This window comes from Sorghum bicolor, chromosome 1 (assembly GCF_000003195.3).
Source record: "Sorghum bicolor cultivar BTx623 chromosome 1, Sorghum_bicolor_NCBIv3, whole genome shotgun sequence".
Classification (NCBI taxonomy): domain Eukaryota; kingdom Viridiplantae; phylum Streptophyta; class Magnoliopsida; order Poales; family Poaceae; genus Sorghum; species Sorghum bicolor.
The window spans coordinates 70,791,961-70,810,256 of NC_012870.2; the positions used below are offsets into that span (position 1 = coordinate 70,791,961).

At 44.2% G+C, this 18,296-nt stretch overlaps 3 protein-coding genes across 3 annotated transcripts; 2 read left to right on the top strand and 1 right to left on the bottom strand.

Annotated features, from left to right (window-relative positions):
* LOC8078814 (G-type lectin S-receptor-like serine/threonine-protein kinase At2g19130) lies at positions 1,990-4,497 on the top strand. The gene has a single exon (XM_021451316.1). It carries the CDS (start codon positions 2,045-2,047, stop codon positions 4,454-4,456), a length of 2,412 nt encoding a protein of 803 aa, XP_021306991.1. The 5' UTR covers positions 1,990-2,044; the 3' UTR covers positions 4,457-4,497.
* On the bottom strand, positions 7,606-8,923 carry LOC8054297. The gene is made up of 2 exons (XM_002468097.2): positions 8,077-8,923; positions 7,606-7,937 (listed from the first exon to the last, which is right to left on the bottom strand). Exons 1-2 carry the CDS (start codon positions 8,707-8,709, stop codon positions 7,851-7,853), a joined length of 720 nt encoding a protein of 239 aa, XP_002468142.1. The 5' UTR covers positions 8,710-8,923; the 3' UTR covers positions 7,606-7,850.
* Positions 12,875-16,554, top strand: LOC8078815 (eukaryotic translation initiation factor NCBP). Its single transcript, XM_002465468.2, has 6 exons — positions 12,875-13,124; positions 13,269-13,361; positions 13,457-13,561; positions 13,657-13,734; positions 16,046-16,165; positions 16,241-16,554. The coding sequence occupies exons 1-6, from the start codon at positions 12,963-12,965 to the stop codon at positions 16,370-16,372; spliced, it is 690 nt and encodes a 229-aa protein (XP_002465513.1). The 5' UTR covers positions 12,875-12,962; the 3' UTR covers positions 16,373-16,554.

Here is an 18,296-nt window from a genome sequence, read left to right on the forward strand (position 1 = left end):
TCCAAGATCTTTGAATTCCAGTACACACGAACTTACTAACTTGGGTATGAATTAGGACTCGAGTTAGTACCATTTTTGGGTTGATCCTCTCTCTGAGTTTGTAATTCGTTGGACTGCTCGCGATTTGGCTAAGCAAGAGTTTATTAATATTAGACCATAGAGTCTAAGGATTAAAAAAAAGTCTTTGAGTGACTGCATGCATGCATGCAAGGGGGCATATGCTCCCATCCCCACAATTGTTATAGTCTGCGTGGAGATAGGTACGGTGCACTGCAGGAGATAGACAATATTTATATCTGATAGGATTTGCTTACGTTCGTTTATAGGGATGAGTGTACATGTGTTGTGAGTGTCTAAGATGTACTGTGTAATTGTCAAAAAAGATCACATATATACACGCTCAACAAATCCATATCTGATAGGATTTGCTTATGTATGTTCATAGAGATGAGTGTACATGTGTTGTTAGTGTCTAAGTTATACTGTGTAATTGCCCAAAAAAATATCACATATATACACACTCAACAAAGCGTTGATCACATCAATCTTTAGGCCAAATACAAAGTCCAAACTAAAACACATGTTAAACATACATAAACATGATATGTAAAATATGTTAAACTATAAACAAATACAGAAACATGTATAGTATTAATATCTGATTACTAAATTCCATAAAATCAAGTAAAATATTTAAAGTATCTATATGGCAACTGAACATTAAGTAAAGGTAAGCAATTTATTAGTCATGTGCACTAAATTTATACATGAATTATCACCTTATAATATATAGTGTTAAATTATATGTATTACATCGATGGATGATGGAATACAATTTGTAGACAGGCTCCCCCCCCCCCCACCCCTCCCCTTTGGTCGTTTGCCTATTGGATTGGAAGTTTGGAAGTGATCTAGATTAAATTGGTAATGTTGCAATGTTTTAGTCTGGATATGAGCTCATAAATGTTTTGTCACTTCTCATATATTTCAGGTGTATGAATTTTAATATGATTTCAAGCAACACTCTTGTATCACCATTACTTTTGTTATTTGCCTTTGTGTCATAACATATTAGATCTTTATCTTTGTCTGCTTATATAAATAATTATAAATTATTGTGCCAACACAAACAAGATTTTTTTCAGGTTTGTGGTTTGTCTAACGAGTTTTTTTATTTTCGATACCGAATATTGTAGATTGCACCTACAAACATTGCAATGGATGAAATCTGTAATTTTTAGTATAAAAACATATGCAATAACCATCCCCGTAAAGAAAAACTAAAATAGAAAGATTCATATTTGTTTGTTTCACGAGAGCGAGTTTGTTAGGACAAAAAATATAAATTTAAAGCACTACGATGGACTGTGGACAGGTGGATTCAACGATATCCGAGTCAGAACTCAGAACGGTAGCTCTTTTACTTCCGACTGTTTTGAAAATGCGAGGATCCGCTTCCTAAAGTTCTGCGCATACTGTGGTATCAGTATCACTATCACCCTGGCTTGGACCTTTTTTATTTTTTTGAACTTACCCTGGCTTGGACTTGGGCAAAGATAACGCGGGAGACGATATAGACAAACAGCACACCTCAGCTGAAGTCACGAATTCTTGGCTACCCATACCTGACCTTTCTTCTCTGCTTGCCGTAGACAAACATCCACCTCAGCGAAGCGGGTGCGTGCGTGTTCCAGAACTCCAGATACCTAGGCGGCTAGCTAGGCCTGCTGCGACTGGAGAGAACGACACACTGGCCAAGTTGTACACCACCCACCCACCACTAGTCTTCGGTCATTTCCAGCGTGCTCCACTGCCCATGCACCAGCAATCTCCGAGCGTATACCACATTTAACAAAAATCAACGATGACAGCACTGAATACTTGACCGTGTCCGTGCGCGCGTTCGGAGTTACCTGATCCGTGAGCCCCGCATAAGTACGAACGAAATGGCGAATAATTTAGGGTAAACAGAGCATTCCATTACCAAACATCAGCATACAGAGTTTTTTTGTTACGGTCGGCCCTGCCGCACGCGCGGACGTATATGTGTTCGTGGCGCCATCTCGCCCTGCTCTTCTTGCTCCCGTGCTTGTTCGGGAGGCCGTCGTCATCTGCCGCGGCGAGCGACTCGCTCTCCGCTGGAGATTCTCTCACCGGGAACCGGACGCTGGTGTCGGCGGGAGAAAAGTTCGAGCTGGGCTTCTTCTCCCCGGCCGGAAACTCCACCTACTACGTCGGCATATGGTACAAGCGGATCCCGGGACAGACCGTCGTCTGGGTGATGAACAGAGACTCCCCGATCGCCGACCCGTCGTCCGCGGAGCTCACCGTGGCTCAGGACGGCAGCTTACTCCTCCTAGTCGTAACGGGAAACCGGTCGAAGAAGACGACGGTTTGGTCATCCAACTCGACACGTCCGTGCGACGAAGGCACGGCCGTGGCGGTACTCCTCGACACCGGCAACTTGGTCCTGCGTGGCCGGTGCCGGCGGGGCGGCAACTCGTCGGCGATCATCTGGCAGAGCTTCGACCACCCGACCGACACGCTGGTGCCAGGCGGCTGGGTCGGGCTGAACAAGAGCACCGGCGCGTACCAGGCGCTCCGGTCGTGGCGGAGCGCCACCGACCCGTCCACGGGGCTGTACATGGACCGGGTCGACCCGCACGGATCGGCCCAGTACGTCTTCCTGTGGAACGGCACGACCGTCTACCACGACATCGGCGCCTGGAACGGGCGCTACTTCGTCCCCATCCCCGAGATGGGCACGTCGCCGGCCAAGTACACGTTCGTCTTCGTCAACAGCAGCGACGAGGTGAGCTACTCGTTCCGCGTCGTTGACCCGTCGACCGTCTCGAGGCTGGTGATGAGCCCTCACGGGCAGCTCACCATGTACGACTGGTCCGACGCGTCCGGGCAGTGGCTGCTGCACTGGGCGACCCCCACGTCGCAGTGCGACGTGTACTCCGTGTGCGGGCCGTTCGGCCTCTGCGACGTGTCCAGCTCGCAGTACTGCCGGTGCTTGCCGGGGTTCCACCCCGCGGCGCAGGGGGACTGGGTCAACCAGCTCTGGAGCGCCGGCTGCGCGAGGAAGACGACCTTGCAGTGCGGCGGCAACGCGTCGTCGACGGATGGGTTTCTCCCGCTGCAAAATGTCCAGTTGCCCGGGCCCGGCAGCTACTCCCTGGTGGCGGCTGCTGGCAGCTCCGGAGACTGTGCATCGGCGTGCCTGAGAAACTGCTCTTGCACGGCTTATGCCTATGCGGACAGCTGCTTGGTGTGGGACGGTGACCTTCGCAACGTTCAGCAGCTCTCCGTCGGCGATGCCGGGGCTTCTACGCTGTTCCTCAGAGTCGCCGCCGCCGACCTTGTTGCTGCAAACCAGAGAGATGGTCGTTTTCGCATTATTGGCGTGTCCTCAGCTATTGCTCTCGCGATACTCTGCCTGCTGCTCTTTGTTCTTGCCAGGGTTCGACGCCGTGACGAGACCGTGCACCATGACGGCTCTCTCATCGTGTTCAGCTATGGTTACCTCGCGCAGTGCACGAAGAACTACTCACAGAAGGTGGGGATGGGCAGCTTCGGCTCCGTGTACAGAGGGACGCTCCCTGACCACACCGTGGTAGCCGTGAAGCGGCTCGAGGGTTCCGCGCAGGGGGAGAAGCAGTTCCGCACGGAGGTCAGGACGCTGGGCACGATCCAGCACGTCAATCTCGTCCGCCTCCGAGGGTTCTGCGCCACGAGGCACGAGAGGCTCCTGGTCTACGACTACATGCCCAACGGTTCCCTGGCGTCCGTGCTGTCGGGCCACAGCTTCAGGCTGCTGGACTGGCGCGCCAGGTTCGGGATCATGGCCGGCGTCGCGCGCGGGCTGGCCTACCTCCACGAGCAGTGCCAGGAGCGGATCGTGCACTGCGACGTCAAGCCGGAGAACATCCTCCTCGACGCCGGGTTCTGCCCCAAGGTGGCGGACTTCGGCATGGCGAAGCTGATCGGGCGCGACTTCAGCCAGGCGCTGACGACCGCGCGCGGCACGGTGGGGTACCTGGCGCCGGAGTGGATCCTGGGCCTCCCCATCACGGCCAAGGCCGACGTGTACAGCTACGGGATGATGCTCCTGGAGCTCATCTCCGGGCGGAGGAACCGTGACGCCGCGGCGCCCGGCGGCGGCGGCTGCTACTTCCCGCTCTGGGCCGCGACCAAGGTCCGCGAGGGGCAGTTCCTGGCGCTGCTGGACGAGCGCCTGGCGGGGGACGCGGACGTGGAGGAGCTCGGCCGCGCGTGCAACGTCGCGTGCTGGTGCATACAGCAGAGCGAGGCGCTCAGGCCGACCATGTGGCAGGTGGTGCAGGTCCTGGAGGGATCGCTCCGCGTGGGCACCGCGCCCGTGCCGAGGTTCCTCGAGCATTTGTTGGTGGAGGATTCATGTACATCTTATAATTTGGAATTGAGGGTGTAAAAAGTAGTTTTTGGTGATCCAAATAGAAGATCTCAAAGTTAGTCAAGCTCTTAACTATATCTATTAACCAAACGTAGCTAGGCAGACAATGTTAGAGCATCTTAACAGACTTTTTTAAAATCTACTCTCTAAGGGCACTCACAATGCAGACTCTATCGTAGAGTCTAAATTTATTTATTACCTCAAACAATGTGGACTTAGAGTCTAAATAAGATTTGGAGTCTTATTTTTTTTACCTCTTTCTTCAATAAATATGTTGTCACATCAGCAAAATACCATAAATAATATGTAATTAATTGTCTTGGACTCTGTGATAGAGTCTTGCATTATGAGTGCCCTAAGGCTAGTCTCAATAGAGGTTTCATAGAAGTTCTATGCACGTTAAATATGCTGATGTGGAACTATATTGATGAGAGAAAGATGATAAGAGTTTCATGAGAGTAAACATAGTTTCACGGAGATGAACTCTTCTGCATTGTTTTAAAAATAAAGTGTTTGGAAACTGTGCCATAAAACTTCCATTGAGACTGACTTAAAGCACCATTTGAAAAGTCATCGAGTAAAATTTTTTTTATATATCTTTGTATTCTCCAACAACTTTATATATCTTGTCCACAATCTAGACTCATTCTCAATCTCCATTTTTACTAGCGAGAAATCTGAGGCCTTGTTTAGTTACCCAAAAATTTTGCAAAATTTTTCAGATTCCCCGTCACATCAAATCTTTAGATGTATGCATGAAGTATTAAATATAGATAAAAATAGAAACTAATTGCACCGTTTGGTCGGAATTGACGAGATAAATCTTTTGAGCCTATACTAGTTAGTCCATAATTGGACAATATTTGTCAAATACAAACGAAAGTGCTACTATTCATATTTTGCAAAAAAATTTGGAAGTAAACAAGGCCTGAAATAGAGGATATTTATATTTTGATATCCAATCAAATAGGTTTGTAGAGGGTATTTCTTTTACCAAATATCTATTCCTAGAAATTAGAAAAGATATAAACGGTTACTAAATTTTAGCGAGCCACTCCATCGGTTCGATATTTTAGATTCGTGCTAAGTCAAATCATTTCAAGTTTAACCAAAGTTAGAAAAGAACATTGATAATTATGACACCAAATAGGCAGATTATGAAAATACTTTGTCCGTTTCAAACTATAAGTTGCTTTGACTTTTTGGTATATCCATTTTGCTATGCATCTAGATATATAATAATATGTCTAAATACACAACGAAATGGATGAGCCAAAAAATCAAAACGACTTATAATTTGAAATGAAGAGAAATATATTTAATAATAAATCTAATAATACTCATTTGATATCATATTATTATTATTATTTTATATAATTTGATCAAATTTAAAATGATTTAATTTAGAACAAATCTAAAACATCACATATTCTGTGAGAAGTAACTTTTAACTTCGGGTAATAATTAGCCTTAGCCACGTCTCATGTGCAGAGAGATGGCATGACCGCATGAGTGCATGACAGAACAGTGTATTATTGGATTCTCTGCCCGCTAACAGAAGCTAATAAAATCTTTGCTGACTGCCAAACCCAAACAGGCCAAAAGTGCTCATCTGATGAAGCGCCTAGCCAATTTCCACCGATTGCAAGGATGCAGCAGTCTATTCCCCAGAAATGTCTCTGTGTGCGCCTGGTCCTCTGTACGTCTGCGCCACGTGATTCTCCAGGCTCAGTTGTTCGCTCTCTTCCAAGCTCGCTCCGACTATCAAGTGCGAAACGGACAGGTTGCAGCGAGTCCGAAATCAGAAAATCGACGAGGCCAAGACAAATGATAAAGACGCATGTCCAGGTCCAGCGATGGAGGAAACGGCGTTGTTACGGTAGCCGCTCGTGAGTCATTGTTAGGTCAAGTACGATGGTCGCTATAGACCAAAACCGAAGGCAAAACGTCAAACAAGGAAAACAAGCTGCTCCGTGGATACATTCATGAACACGACTGGCTGGTGGCTGCCGCATTTCACCGCGATCAACGGATTAGAAATGCAGCAACCTGAGTTGGTTTAGTCAAGCAGTGTGAGCTTAGGCGGGTGAGATGTCCACAGCAACCGGCAAGTTGTGAGAAGGAAAAGAAAACAAGTGATGGTATTTTGTTTCTACAAGATTGGAACACACTATACCTATGGTCCATAAGATTTTGAGAGCTCATAACCCCTTCAAGCAGAACTCTTTAACTAGATTTGCATTCCGCAAATTAATTTGCTTCGGTAACTGAATTCAAGCCTAGAAGCACTTCAACCAAAAAGTTATTCAAATCCAGCGTAAATTTGTACAAGCATATGCAACATAACATGGGAATCAACAAACCAAGACCCTGGTGGCATCTCTCTTGTAAATTCACCAGAAAACAGGCACAAAACTCACCGTGCCATGTGCGAACTGAGATTTGAAGTCAGTAGCTCACACATTTTTTTATACAACTATCTGACCTGACAGTATGAGATGTGTAGACGACACAGTTCACGCGACGACCTACATACAAAGTCCGCATTTACAAATTCCCCTGCTTACGTTCCCCTTCCCGTTTTGCCCCATCATGGAGTCGTAAATCGCAGTAAAATTTTGACGGTTTGACCCCACCACTATCATGAAAGTGAGGAATCAACCACCCACACTATCAGGCCTTGTTTAGTTCGCAAAAATTTTCAAGATTTCTCGTCATATCGAATCTTTAATCGCATGCATAGAGCATTAAATATAGACGAAAATAAAAACTAACTGTACAGTTTACCTGTAATTTGTGAGATGAATCTTTTGAGCCTAGTTACTCCGTGATTGGACAATGTTTGTCAAATAAAAACAAAATGCTACAGTACCTAAAAACAAAAAAAATTTGCGAACTAAACAAGGCCTCAGTACTATCCCGGCCTAACTTCTCCCTCCCAAGCTCCCATGCCCAGCTCACTACCACTACGGCCTACGGGCCGAAGTAAACCAGATTAGACAGACAAAGCCATGGCAGACAGCGCAGACCCACCAACTCCGAAACGAAACGAAACAATCACAGACGAACCCGGGGATGAGGAAGATAGCAGCAAAAGCGACGGGATTCCGGTGGCTTCTTCCGCTCCCTCACATCTCTGCCCACCACTTCCCTTAGCTCCTAAGCAATTGCTCATGGCGACCGATGAATGTAGGCATAACCATGGTCATACTGATAACTACTGATTGCAAGCAGCAATAATTCACAAAATCAGCAGCCTCCTCTAAAGTAAGAGCTCAAAATTTACCACCTAAGCACATGAACGAAACCAAACCCCACAGAGTAGGGAAATTAGAATCGACGTACAGATCCACCCACTTAATTTAACCGTCTCCACTGGATTACAGCTTCTGCGGCGGCGGCGGCTTGGTTCCTACACGCTTAGCCCGTCAACGCCGCACTGCTTGTATTTCAGCGACTGGCTCCTCGGGCTGATGGCGATCGCGCAATCCACCGACACCTGCAGGTTTGGGGTTCGTTCACACATCACATCAATTTCGCCCGTGGAAGTGTTTTTAAGTAGAGTAGCTAAAAACACTTGCGGAGGAAGCGACCGGAAGTTGTTGGTTTCCCGTTGCGGGTGGCGTGTCGATTCGTACCTGCACTTTTGGCGAGGAGAAGCCGAGCACGAGGATCTTCGCACCGACGTCGCCGGTGATGCGGAGCTCGACGCGGTCGTTGATCGCGGCGTCGCGGATGAGATCCTGCGCGTCGGTCTGGAGCACGTTGAAGCGGTCGACAATGACGCGGGTCTGGAGCAGGCGGGTGCTGTGCGCGGGCTGCTCGAACCCGGGCACCGCCGCCACCCCGAGCGGCACCCCGTGGTACATGACGTCGAACGCGGTGGCGCCGTACCGGATGCCCACCTTGTTGGGGTTCTCGGCGGTGAAGAGCAGCGTGATGTTGAGGGAGAGGTAGGCGGCGCCCGGGGCGGCGGGGGGCACGCCGGCCGGGGACGACGCCGCGGGGGACGTGGGCGAGGCCACGAGGAGGTACTGCACGGACACCTGGTTGAGGTCGAACTGCGGCTTGCGGGGCTTCACCACGAGCACGACGACGAGCGCGACGGCCAGGGCGAGGAGCGCCAGGAAGGTGAGCAGCAGGAAGAGGCAGCAGCAGCAGCCGCGGAAGGAGGCGGACCCGCCGCCGTACCCGTAGTGCGGGCGGCGCTGCGGGTACCAGGACCCCGCGCCGCCGTGGCCGTGGCCATCGCCGTTGGATCGGGTCGTCATGCCGCCGTGGGGGGTCGATGGGAGGGTTGGGGAGGGATGGCTTTGGATTTTTGGAGCCTACTGGGGCATCTGCGAGGTGGACGCGGTGGTGGAAGTGCGGGCGGAGGCCGAGGGGAAAGTTTGGCGAGGCGGAGTGGAAGTGCGGGGTTTGGGGGGCCAGAGCTTGCCACAGCCCGGAAGTGCGGGGAAATAGGCGGTGGGGGAGGTGGGTGTGGGCGTGCGTAGTGGGCGCGTGGGCGTGTGCGCCGGTTTTCTTTCTGCCCGTTGTTCCTTCGAACGCCGTTTATTCTGCTTGGGAACTGGGATTTCAGGAGTCGAGATCGGTGTTTGCCTGTCTGGAGTAGCCGGGTAGGGGAGAAGAATGACGTGCCGACGTTCTTCCTCTCGCCTTTTTTTGAGTTTTATTAATATATCATGGAAAATGAATCTGATTTGAAGAAGGGAATAAGATTGCGATCTGGTCCTGTTAAAACACTTAAAGCGTCCAGCTTTTTCTGGTAGACATTACTTCGCGTTGTCGAGTTTTTGTGAACAAGGAATGCGCCATGACTTCCAAATTCCAACACATGGGCCTTGTTTAGATCCGAAAAAAATTTGATTTTTATTACTGTAGCACTTTCGTTTGTTTATGGCAAATATTGTCTAATCATAAACTAACTAGAATCAAAAGTTTCGTCTCGCGATTTACAGGTAAATTGTGCAATTAGTTTTTTATTTCGTCTACATTTAATACTTCAATGCATATGTCGTAAGATTCGATGTGACGTAGAATCTTGAAAACTTTTTGGTTTTTGAGGTGAACTAATCAAGGCCATGCTTTGAAGCTTCCATGTCTGAACAAATTGGCTATAGGCGATTCCATTTATAAGTCAACTCATATATGGATTTTCTCGGTTTGGAAGCAAGTATGCCATAGTTGTGTGCTTGGTATACTCATCAAACAAATTGCTTGACATAGGAGTAGTATATATGGATTCCTACGTAAAATGATTCGGAAAGTTGACTGAAGATCATCATCTGTTTGATGATGATTTGTGATGAAGGAAAACGGTCCACCCAAAGGCATTCTCCTATGTGTCGGGTCGGGTGGCCAATTTGTAGCAGACTAGACCTTCAGACAGCGCATTGGCCCGCCAACGAAAACGGCCCAATATCTAAGATGCAACGATTTATCGTTTTCCTTCACAGCTGGAACAGATTTCAGTGTGGCACCAAGCGTCCCTCCGCGTCTTCTCCGATTTGGTTGTGGATTGATCGATCGGACCCATGGTCACCGCTACGAGCCGCGAGCCCAAGGCAGCCGCGATATCCCAAGCTCCGTCCTGATGGATACCTCGACCCTAGGCCTCGCCGCAACGCCACGCCACCACCGCCACGTCCAAGACGAGCACCGGTGTGCCCCTCGAGGTGACTTTCTGCATCGCCCGCCCGGCCGCCAGTCCTCTCGCACTTCTCCGTCGACCGCTCTGCAAGTACATTCACGCTGATGACATTCTGTTTTGATTGTTTGATTTGCATTGAACTAGCTAAGGCCTTGTTTAGTTCCCATCGAAATCCAAAAAGTTTTCAAGATTTCCCGTCACATCGAATCTTACGGCACATGCATGAAGTACTAAATATAGACTAGAAAAGAAAGCGCCCTTCCGGGCGCCCTACCATTCAAATTGTGAAGCAATAATATAAGGCCTTGTTTAGGCCATGTTTAGATGCACTCAAAAACTTAAAATTTTACAAGATTCTCCATCACATCGAATCTTATAGCATATGCATGAAACATTAAATGTATATAGATAAAAAGAATATCTAATTACATAGTTTATCCGTAAATCGTGATACGAATCTTTTAAACCTAGTTACTCTATGATTTGACAATGTTTATTAAATAAAAATAAAAGTGCTACAATGTCAAAATCTAAAAACCTTTTGAATCTAAACAAGACCTTAGTTGAGGAGGTGAAGAGATTTTGGGTACCGTAGTATTTTCGTTTCTATTTGGCAATTATTAACCAACCATGGACTAATTAGGCTCAAAAGATTCGTCTTGCAAATTAGAGGTAAACTTTGCAATTAGTTATTCTTTTATATATATTTAATGTTTCATGCATGTGCCGCAAGATTTGATATGACGAGAAATCTTGAAAAGTTTTTGGGTTTTGGGTGTAACTAAACAAGGGTTAGTTCTCAAATTTTTTTAAGATTATCCGTTACATCGAATCTTTGGACATATGCATGGAGCATTAAATATAGATAAAAATAAAAACTAATTATACGGTTTTCTTGTAATTTGTGAGACAAATCTTTTGAGCCTTTTTCTTTCATGATTGGATAATAATTGTGAAATACAAACGAAAGTGCTATATTAGCTAAAGCCAATTTTTTTGCGAACTAAACAAGGCCAAGGCCTAGAATACAATTTGGGGGCAACAAGAATGTTGAATTTTGTCTTCTTCACGTTGAAATAAATTTTTCATTAAGGGGTTATGCGTGAAATGTTTGCAAGCATACAGAGTGTTTTTGTAAAATGGCCAAAGCCACGTGTCGCATCACCGGGACTTCCTGGGCGCGTGAATCGCTCTCGTGCTGAGAATCGGCAGTGGTCTTTAAGGAACCTGATGACTAACAAAAACTAATTATACAGTTTTGTCTGTAAATCATGAAACGAATATTTTGATCCTAGTTAGTCTATGATTGGACAATATTTACCATAAACAAACGAAAGTACTACAGTAATGAAATTAAAAAAATTTCGCATCTAAACAAGGCCTAAGACCCTTCTGCAAGTCATGTCCACATGTACAATGGATAGAATACTTTGTTGCATAGTCACATGCTTCTTAGGCTGGCAACGCACTAGCACAAACGTAGTAATGAAAAACACTTTTTTTTAGGATTATATGATATAGCCCCTCAATAAATTAAAACACTTCAAGCATCGATAAGAGTTTCACTTTTATGATGTGTGCTGTCGAGTTTCCCTATAAAGGGAATAACACAGTGGCGAAGCCAGAAGATTTGAGGAGCCCGGGCAATTCTCATTAAACAAAAATATTTAACTATAAAATCACAGAATTCTATATAAATATAAACAAGATTTCTTTTATATTTTGGCGGAGAGTGGCTCCGCCAGTGGAATAACAAGCTGTAACACGTCAAGTTTCCAGGTTTGAACTCAATACGTACACACGATTCCTTCATCTAAAAAACCTACACGCGACTCCATTTTGGGAGTCACTTTGGGTTCACGTTTTAGAACCTCAAAGGCCATAGTTGTGACCTGCAGTGTGAGCAGGGTTATTTCCGAAGAAAATACAGATTGGAATTTTGTGAATATGATTTCCTATTTTTCTTTTCAGAATGTTGACTGGACATCATTCTATCGAGAACATTTTGATGGAACTTCGATCGTCTGGACTCTGGAGATGGCCCACCAAAAGAAAGAGGGGAGATATTCAGTGTAAATCCTTTGTTCGGGAAATCATAAAAAACCCTTTAAAAATATATACTTAAGATTATTTAAAACTTTTAAATACTATGTACATTCATAGTGCAACTATAGGTATACATCGTAGAAAGTTGAGAACTCAATCTATTTAGGCCTTGTTTAGTTGGCAAAAATTTTTGTTTTTGGCTACTGTAGCATTTCGTTTTTATTTGACAAACATTATCCAATCACGAAGTAACTAGGCTCAAAAGATTTATCTCACAAATTACAGGTAAACTGTGCAGTTAGTTTTTATTTTCGTTTATATTTAATGCTCCATGCATACGACCAAAGATTCGATGTGACGGGAAATCTTGAAAATTTTTGCGAACTAAACAAGGCCTAAGCCCTGTTTAGATTTGAATTTTTTTGGTCAAAGTGGTAAAATTTTTTTGTGGTCGGACGCACACGAAAAGTTTTAGGTGTTTAGTTTGGTAAATTTTTTCTGACACAACTTAGGCTGTATGCAGTTGCAGTTGTTATTGGTAGGCTTCCATGGGAGTGCGTGCATAGTTGCAGCCCAAAATTTTGGCCCCCAAATTTTTTTGGCCCCTTTTAATTCCTAGGCCCCAATTTCACAAAAAATTTTCTCTTTAGGTGAAAAAAATTCAAATCTAAACAATATATTGAAAATGGCAAATTTCAGATACAAAAGGCCCATTCCGAAGGCCCAAGACCTGTCCTTGCCTCCTGCCCGAGAGTTCTGACCAAACCAGCTTCCCACATCCAGCCGACCAAAAAAAAAAAAAAAAACGCTGTGGAAAGGCGAACTATGGAGGCGGCGGTGGAGAAGAAGGAGGCCGAGCAGGAGGAGCAGCAGCTACCGCACGCGCGGAAGGATGACGCGCCCGCCGCCGCCGAGGAAGACGAAGCGGATGCGGAGGAGACCGAGCGCCGCAACCGCGACCTCAAGGCTGGCCTCCACCCCCTTAGGGTAAGACCCCGCCGCAGCTAGATCTGTCGCACGCCTCAACTAACTGGAGACTTGGCACCCCCCATCACCGTTGCGCTTGGTAGATTAATTCGTGAGTTTGTACAAGTGGATTTGACTCAGTGAATCTGGGCTGCGTGTCTGCAGCGCAAACTCGTGCTCTGGTACACCCGCCGGACGCCTGGAGCGAGGTCGCAGGCGTACGAGGACAACATCAAGAAGATCATCGATTTCAGCACAGTATGTCTCTCGGATGGTTGTAGTTGTTGTGGGGATTCCTAATTTCAGTTCAGCTGACTGCTGTTTCCTTTTTTTTTTTGAATATATACTTGAAGGTCGAATCGTTCTGGGTTTGCTACTGCCACCTTGCGCGCCCTTCTTCACTGCCGAGCCCCACTGACCTTCATCTCTTTAAGGACGGCATCCGTCCCCTCTGGGAGGTATTATTCAGAACTTGTCGTTCTCTGCCGTCTCTCTGTTTGCGTGCTGTATGTCTGTCCCTGTTGCTAGTGGTTAATGGTTTTCAATTGGCCAGGATCCTGCAAATCAGAATGGTGGCAAGTGGATAATTAGATTCAAAAAGGCAGTTTCAGGTCGTTTCTGGGAGGATTTGGTAAGTGAACTTGTACTGTCAATGTATGTGCTTTTATGAGATTGTTTGCTGCAGTTGATCATATTTTGGTTAAACCCCAAACCCATCCATTAACTAAGCACCTACTCTATGATAATACATAGTTACGTTGGCTTGTTTGATACCATATGCAGAATGATCTCATCTTATTATGATCTCGTCCACCTTGGGAGCATCCTACCAATGAATCACTCTTTGATTGGCAAGCTATTATATGGAGTGCCATAGACCAACCCATTCTTTCACGTATTGGAAGCCAATCAAGATAACCTTGTCCTAGTCCTCTTTTGTTTACAGAATGGAATGGGTTAGTAGTTATTTGTCATGACCAAAATGAAGATAAGAAATGAGGGGCATGATCATGCCATTAAAATCATGTGATGGCAAGTTGAACACATGATGAAACAAAACAAGCTTGATGGTAGGATTATTTTTATGCAGTGAGACATGTTTTGGTGTGGAACAATTTGAAAGTTGAAACTAGTCCCAACGATATTCTCTGTTGTTATATGTTGTTATGGTTGCTGGTTGAGCTTTCTTGCAAGTCATATCTATAGTTTACATGGTTCTATTGAACTATATTTCTTCATTATGTTTGTTGTTGCTTAAATTAATTTAATTGAACTGCATATTCATTTTGCCTGAACTTTTGAGCTGTGAGCATTGATTTGGACTGTAGTTGTGACTTGGGCGATGGCATTGTGAATGCAATTCATTTCCTTACCTGCTAACATTTGTGAATATAATATCTAATGTCATTTTGTTTGCCTCCCGCATGTGAACTTAATGAAATTGCTTGCAAAATGGGTGCAAAATGTAGATCAATAGCCATCATATCTGTGGTTTGACATGTTTGGCTCGACATATGTTTTCCAATCTCTATTGTGCAGATGTTTCCTTAGTTTCCATCTTGCTATCTTTTTTTTTAAAAAAAATAAAATAAAATAAAGAGCAACATGTGGTTAATAGCTTGATGTCCAAGTTGATTGAATGGACAATTGAACACCATCAACAGATTACCTAATTTTGCACTCTAAAAACACCCATTCTTTGGTTCAATGGTTCAGTCATGCACAGTAATAAATTTATTGAAGCATGGCATTACATTTTGTTTCTTGCATCTTATGCTAGATGTACTATGCCTTGGTGATGTATGTGTTCACAGGGGACATACAAAGAGATACCCTATGGTGTTTGCTTCTTTTGCTGACGAGGTAGTGATAGTTCATGAAAAGATGGGTGTTGGGTGTGAGTAGATAGGAAACTAGACTTGTGGCTGCAAACTCTAGAGTTAGAAGGTTGTAGATGTAGCAGAACTGAAACTTATTATATGAGGTGTGGCTTTGGCACAATAGACATGAGGAGGGAGATGTTAGTTTGGAGGGTCAGGTGCTGCCCAAGAAGGATATCTTTCGATGTCTGGAATTTATGCTACTGAGAGATGGGGATATCAATGAGACAACGAGGATGAGAGATGGGTATATCAATGAAGATGTTAGCCATGGAATAAATAGAACGGTCATACGTATTAAAAAAGGCTTTGTTGTTGTTACTTGTTATATGCTAGATACTACTAAATGGATGTTTCTGAAATTGATATTTTTTAAGTCATCAAGTATATCTTCATCTGAGGTTATGACTACTGATAATATAGTTGTTACAAGATGGAGCATTTTAGCCCATCAGCCAAGAATTAACATAGAACAATGAACAGTCAACCGACCTTTTTGGTTATATTGCTTCGTAGAAACATCTAGTAGACTGATTAGATTATATATATTGTGTTCATGTGTGATCCACTGATTTTTTTTGTACATTTGTGTTTATTAATATGATATCTATCTGATGGGATTAACAGGGGCTGGATCTGAAACTGGGGGAATATGAATACCCCCTTCCTAGCTGATTTCTCATTCTTATATGCCTTGTTCTGCACTCATATGAAGAGAGAGACAGAGAGTAAAGTCGCTTATTTTTGCACTTTTCCAGCCTGCCAATCCATGCCTACAACATTTGTACCATTTAGCCATATAGCACTATCTCGTTGTTTCATGTCATGACTGTTAATCATCGAAGCCACATTCACACAATGCACTGTTACACAGGGAAGTTATTGTTCCATTCAGTCTTTGCAGCCAATTAATTAATTTTATAATGTTACTCCTATAAATTTATCTCATTGGCATCAGGCTTGATGCCTGAGTGTCCAAAATGTGTTCATGATGTAGATTGATTTCGACATGTATGATGATTTGATTTCAATTCTGTTTACCATTATATTTTTGATCTTCAGGTGCTGGTGCTAGTAGGCGACCAACTTGAATATAGTGATGATGTTTGTGGTGTTGTGCTTAGTGTCCGTTTCAATGAAGACATTCTGAGCGTCTGGAATCGGAACGCATCAGACCATCAGGTTAGTGACAGCACATGATACTGCTCAGATACTATGTTCATGCTGTGTTACCCATTTATGTCTTTTGCCGTTCAGGCTGTGATGGCATTGAGGGATTCTATCAAGAGGCACCTCAAGCTGCCACACAGCTATCTGATGGAGTACAAACCACATGATGCTTCGCGGCGTGACAACTCGTCCTACAGGAACACATGGCTGAGAGGATAAGCCCCATGATTCTCACCAGCTTCGGAACTATTTCACTGTGACAGCTCTGAAGCAAATAGACTCTTTTATGTACCAAGAACGCAGACAATTATGCAATGGACTAGTCAAAAGCCGCTACATTATAATGCTGAACAATCAATTTTATGAAGATCTAATGGTTTTTGCAAAAGAGTTGAAGTGAATGTGTATGGGGTCTGCGTCCGTCTTTGGTTCTGTTGGTCTCTATTGTGCACATGTTTGATGAAATGATAATGCCAATGTATAGGGTAACCTTACCATGTTCTAAGTCTAGAGTTATCCTACTCTTTTATGCAGGCAATCAAACACGTACGCACCTAAGCTCAGTTATGCAAGAACATGACAACCAAACACAATACTTGTCCCATTTGGACCTGGCTCGGCCGGCTGGCTAGGCCGCCCAGATACAGGAAATCAAACGCACCCCTAAGGGCATGTACAACGCCCCTCTTTTTAGGGGCTGTTTGGTTGTCCGCATGGTCGAACGAGCATCCCGGATGCAGGGTGCAGCCTGCTCGTGTTTTGTTGCTTGGAGCTGTTCCTGAGCTTGGTTGAGCATATGCAAAAGGTCTCTCCAGGCTTGGGCTGAGGAGGTTCTTCTTGGGCCTGGTTGGCTCGGACAACTGTTTAGTGATATTAATATGTTTTAAAGATATTTAAGGCATAATTAGATAAAATAAGAATGTTAAGAGTATATTTGCATAAAATAAAAATTTTAATAAAAATTTTATATTTTTTTTTGTTTTATGCAACGTCTCGTACACACAACCAAACAATATCTCGTCTCAGCCGAGCTAGCCAGATACAACCAACCAAACACGAGCCACGCTCTCATATACGAGTCACGCTCTACTACTACGTGACCCTGGCTCATGTATGAGAGCCTGGCTCACATGAGTGCATACATCTATCTACCTGATGCTATTTCTGATTTTTTTTATGAGAATGAATCTGACCAAGTCTATCAATATGTTTCTATCTGTAATGCTATTTGTTCTCATAAAAACTGAGATCACCATCTGCAACATGTGAACTCACTCCCCATCTTGAGAAAATTTGTTGAACGAGTGATTAAATGTTTTGGTAGAGAATATTTACGCCCTCCAAAAGCGATGAATGGAAGTTCCACTATCAGAGCTCAGACAACACATAGGAAAGTTAAAAATGATCTAATTGAACACATATGGCAAAGTTATGGAAACAAAGAAAATTAGACAACATACTTTACAATTGTATATAACATAATTATTATATTGATGGTTTGTAAAAAAACATTGCAATCATATTGCTCTTATTTATCCTTATATATTTTCTATAAATAGCCATACAATGGTATGTAAAAATTTATTTATAGTTGATCCTATCTAGATACAATGCATTAAATAGTTTAAAGACGGAGCCACAATCTATGCGTTGAATAACCTGTTTATACCTATATATATAATATATTTAGGACGTTTAGGGCACTCACAATGCAGACTCTATCATAGAGTCTAAAGTAATTTATTAACTCGAACAATGTGGACTTAGAGTCTAAATAAGACTTGGGGTCTTATTTTTTTTACCTCTTTCTTCAATAAATATGCTGCCACATCAGCAAAATACCATAAAATAATATGTAATCAAGTGTCTTGGACTCTGTGATAGTGTCTAAAGTTATTTACTACCTCGAACAATGTGGACTTAGAGTCTAAATAAGACTTAGGGCACTCACAATGCAGACTCTATCATAGAGTCTAAAGTTATTTATTACCTCGAACAATGTGGACTTGGAGTCTAAATAAGACTTGAAGTCTTATTTTTTCTAACTCTTTCTCCAATAAATATGCTGCCACATCAGCAAAATACCATAAATAATGTGTAATTAGTTGTCTTGGACTCTGTGATAGAGTCTTGCATTGTGAGT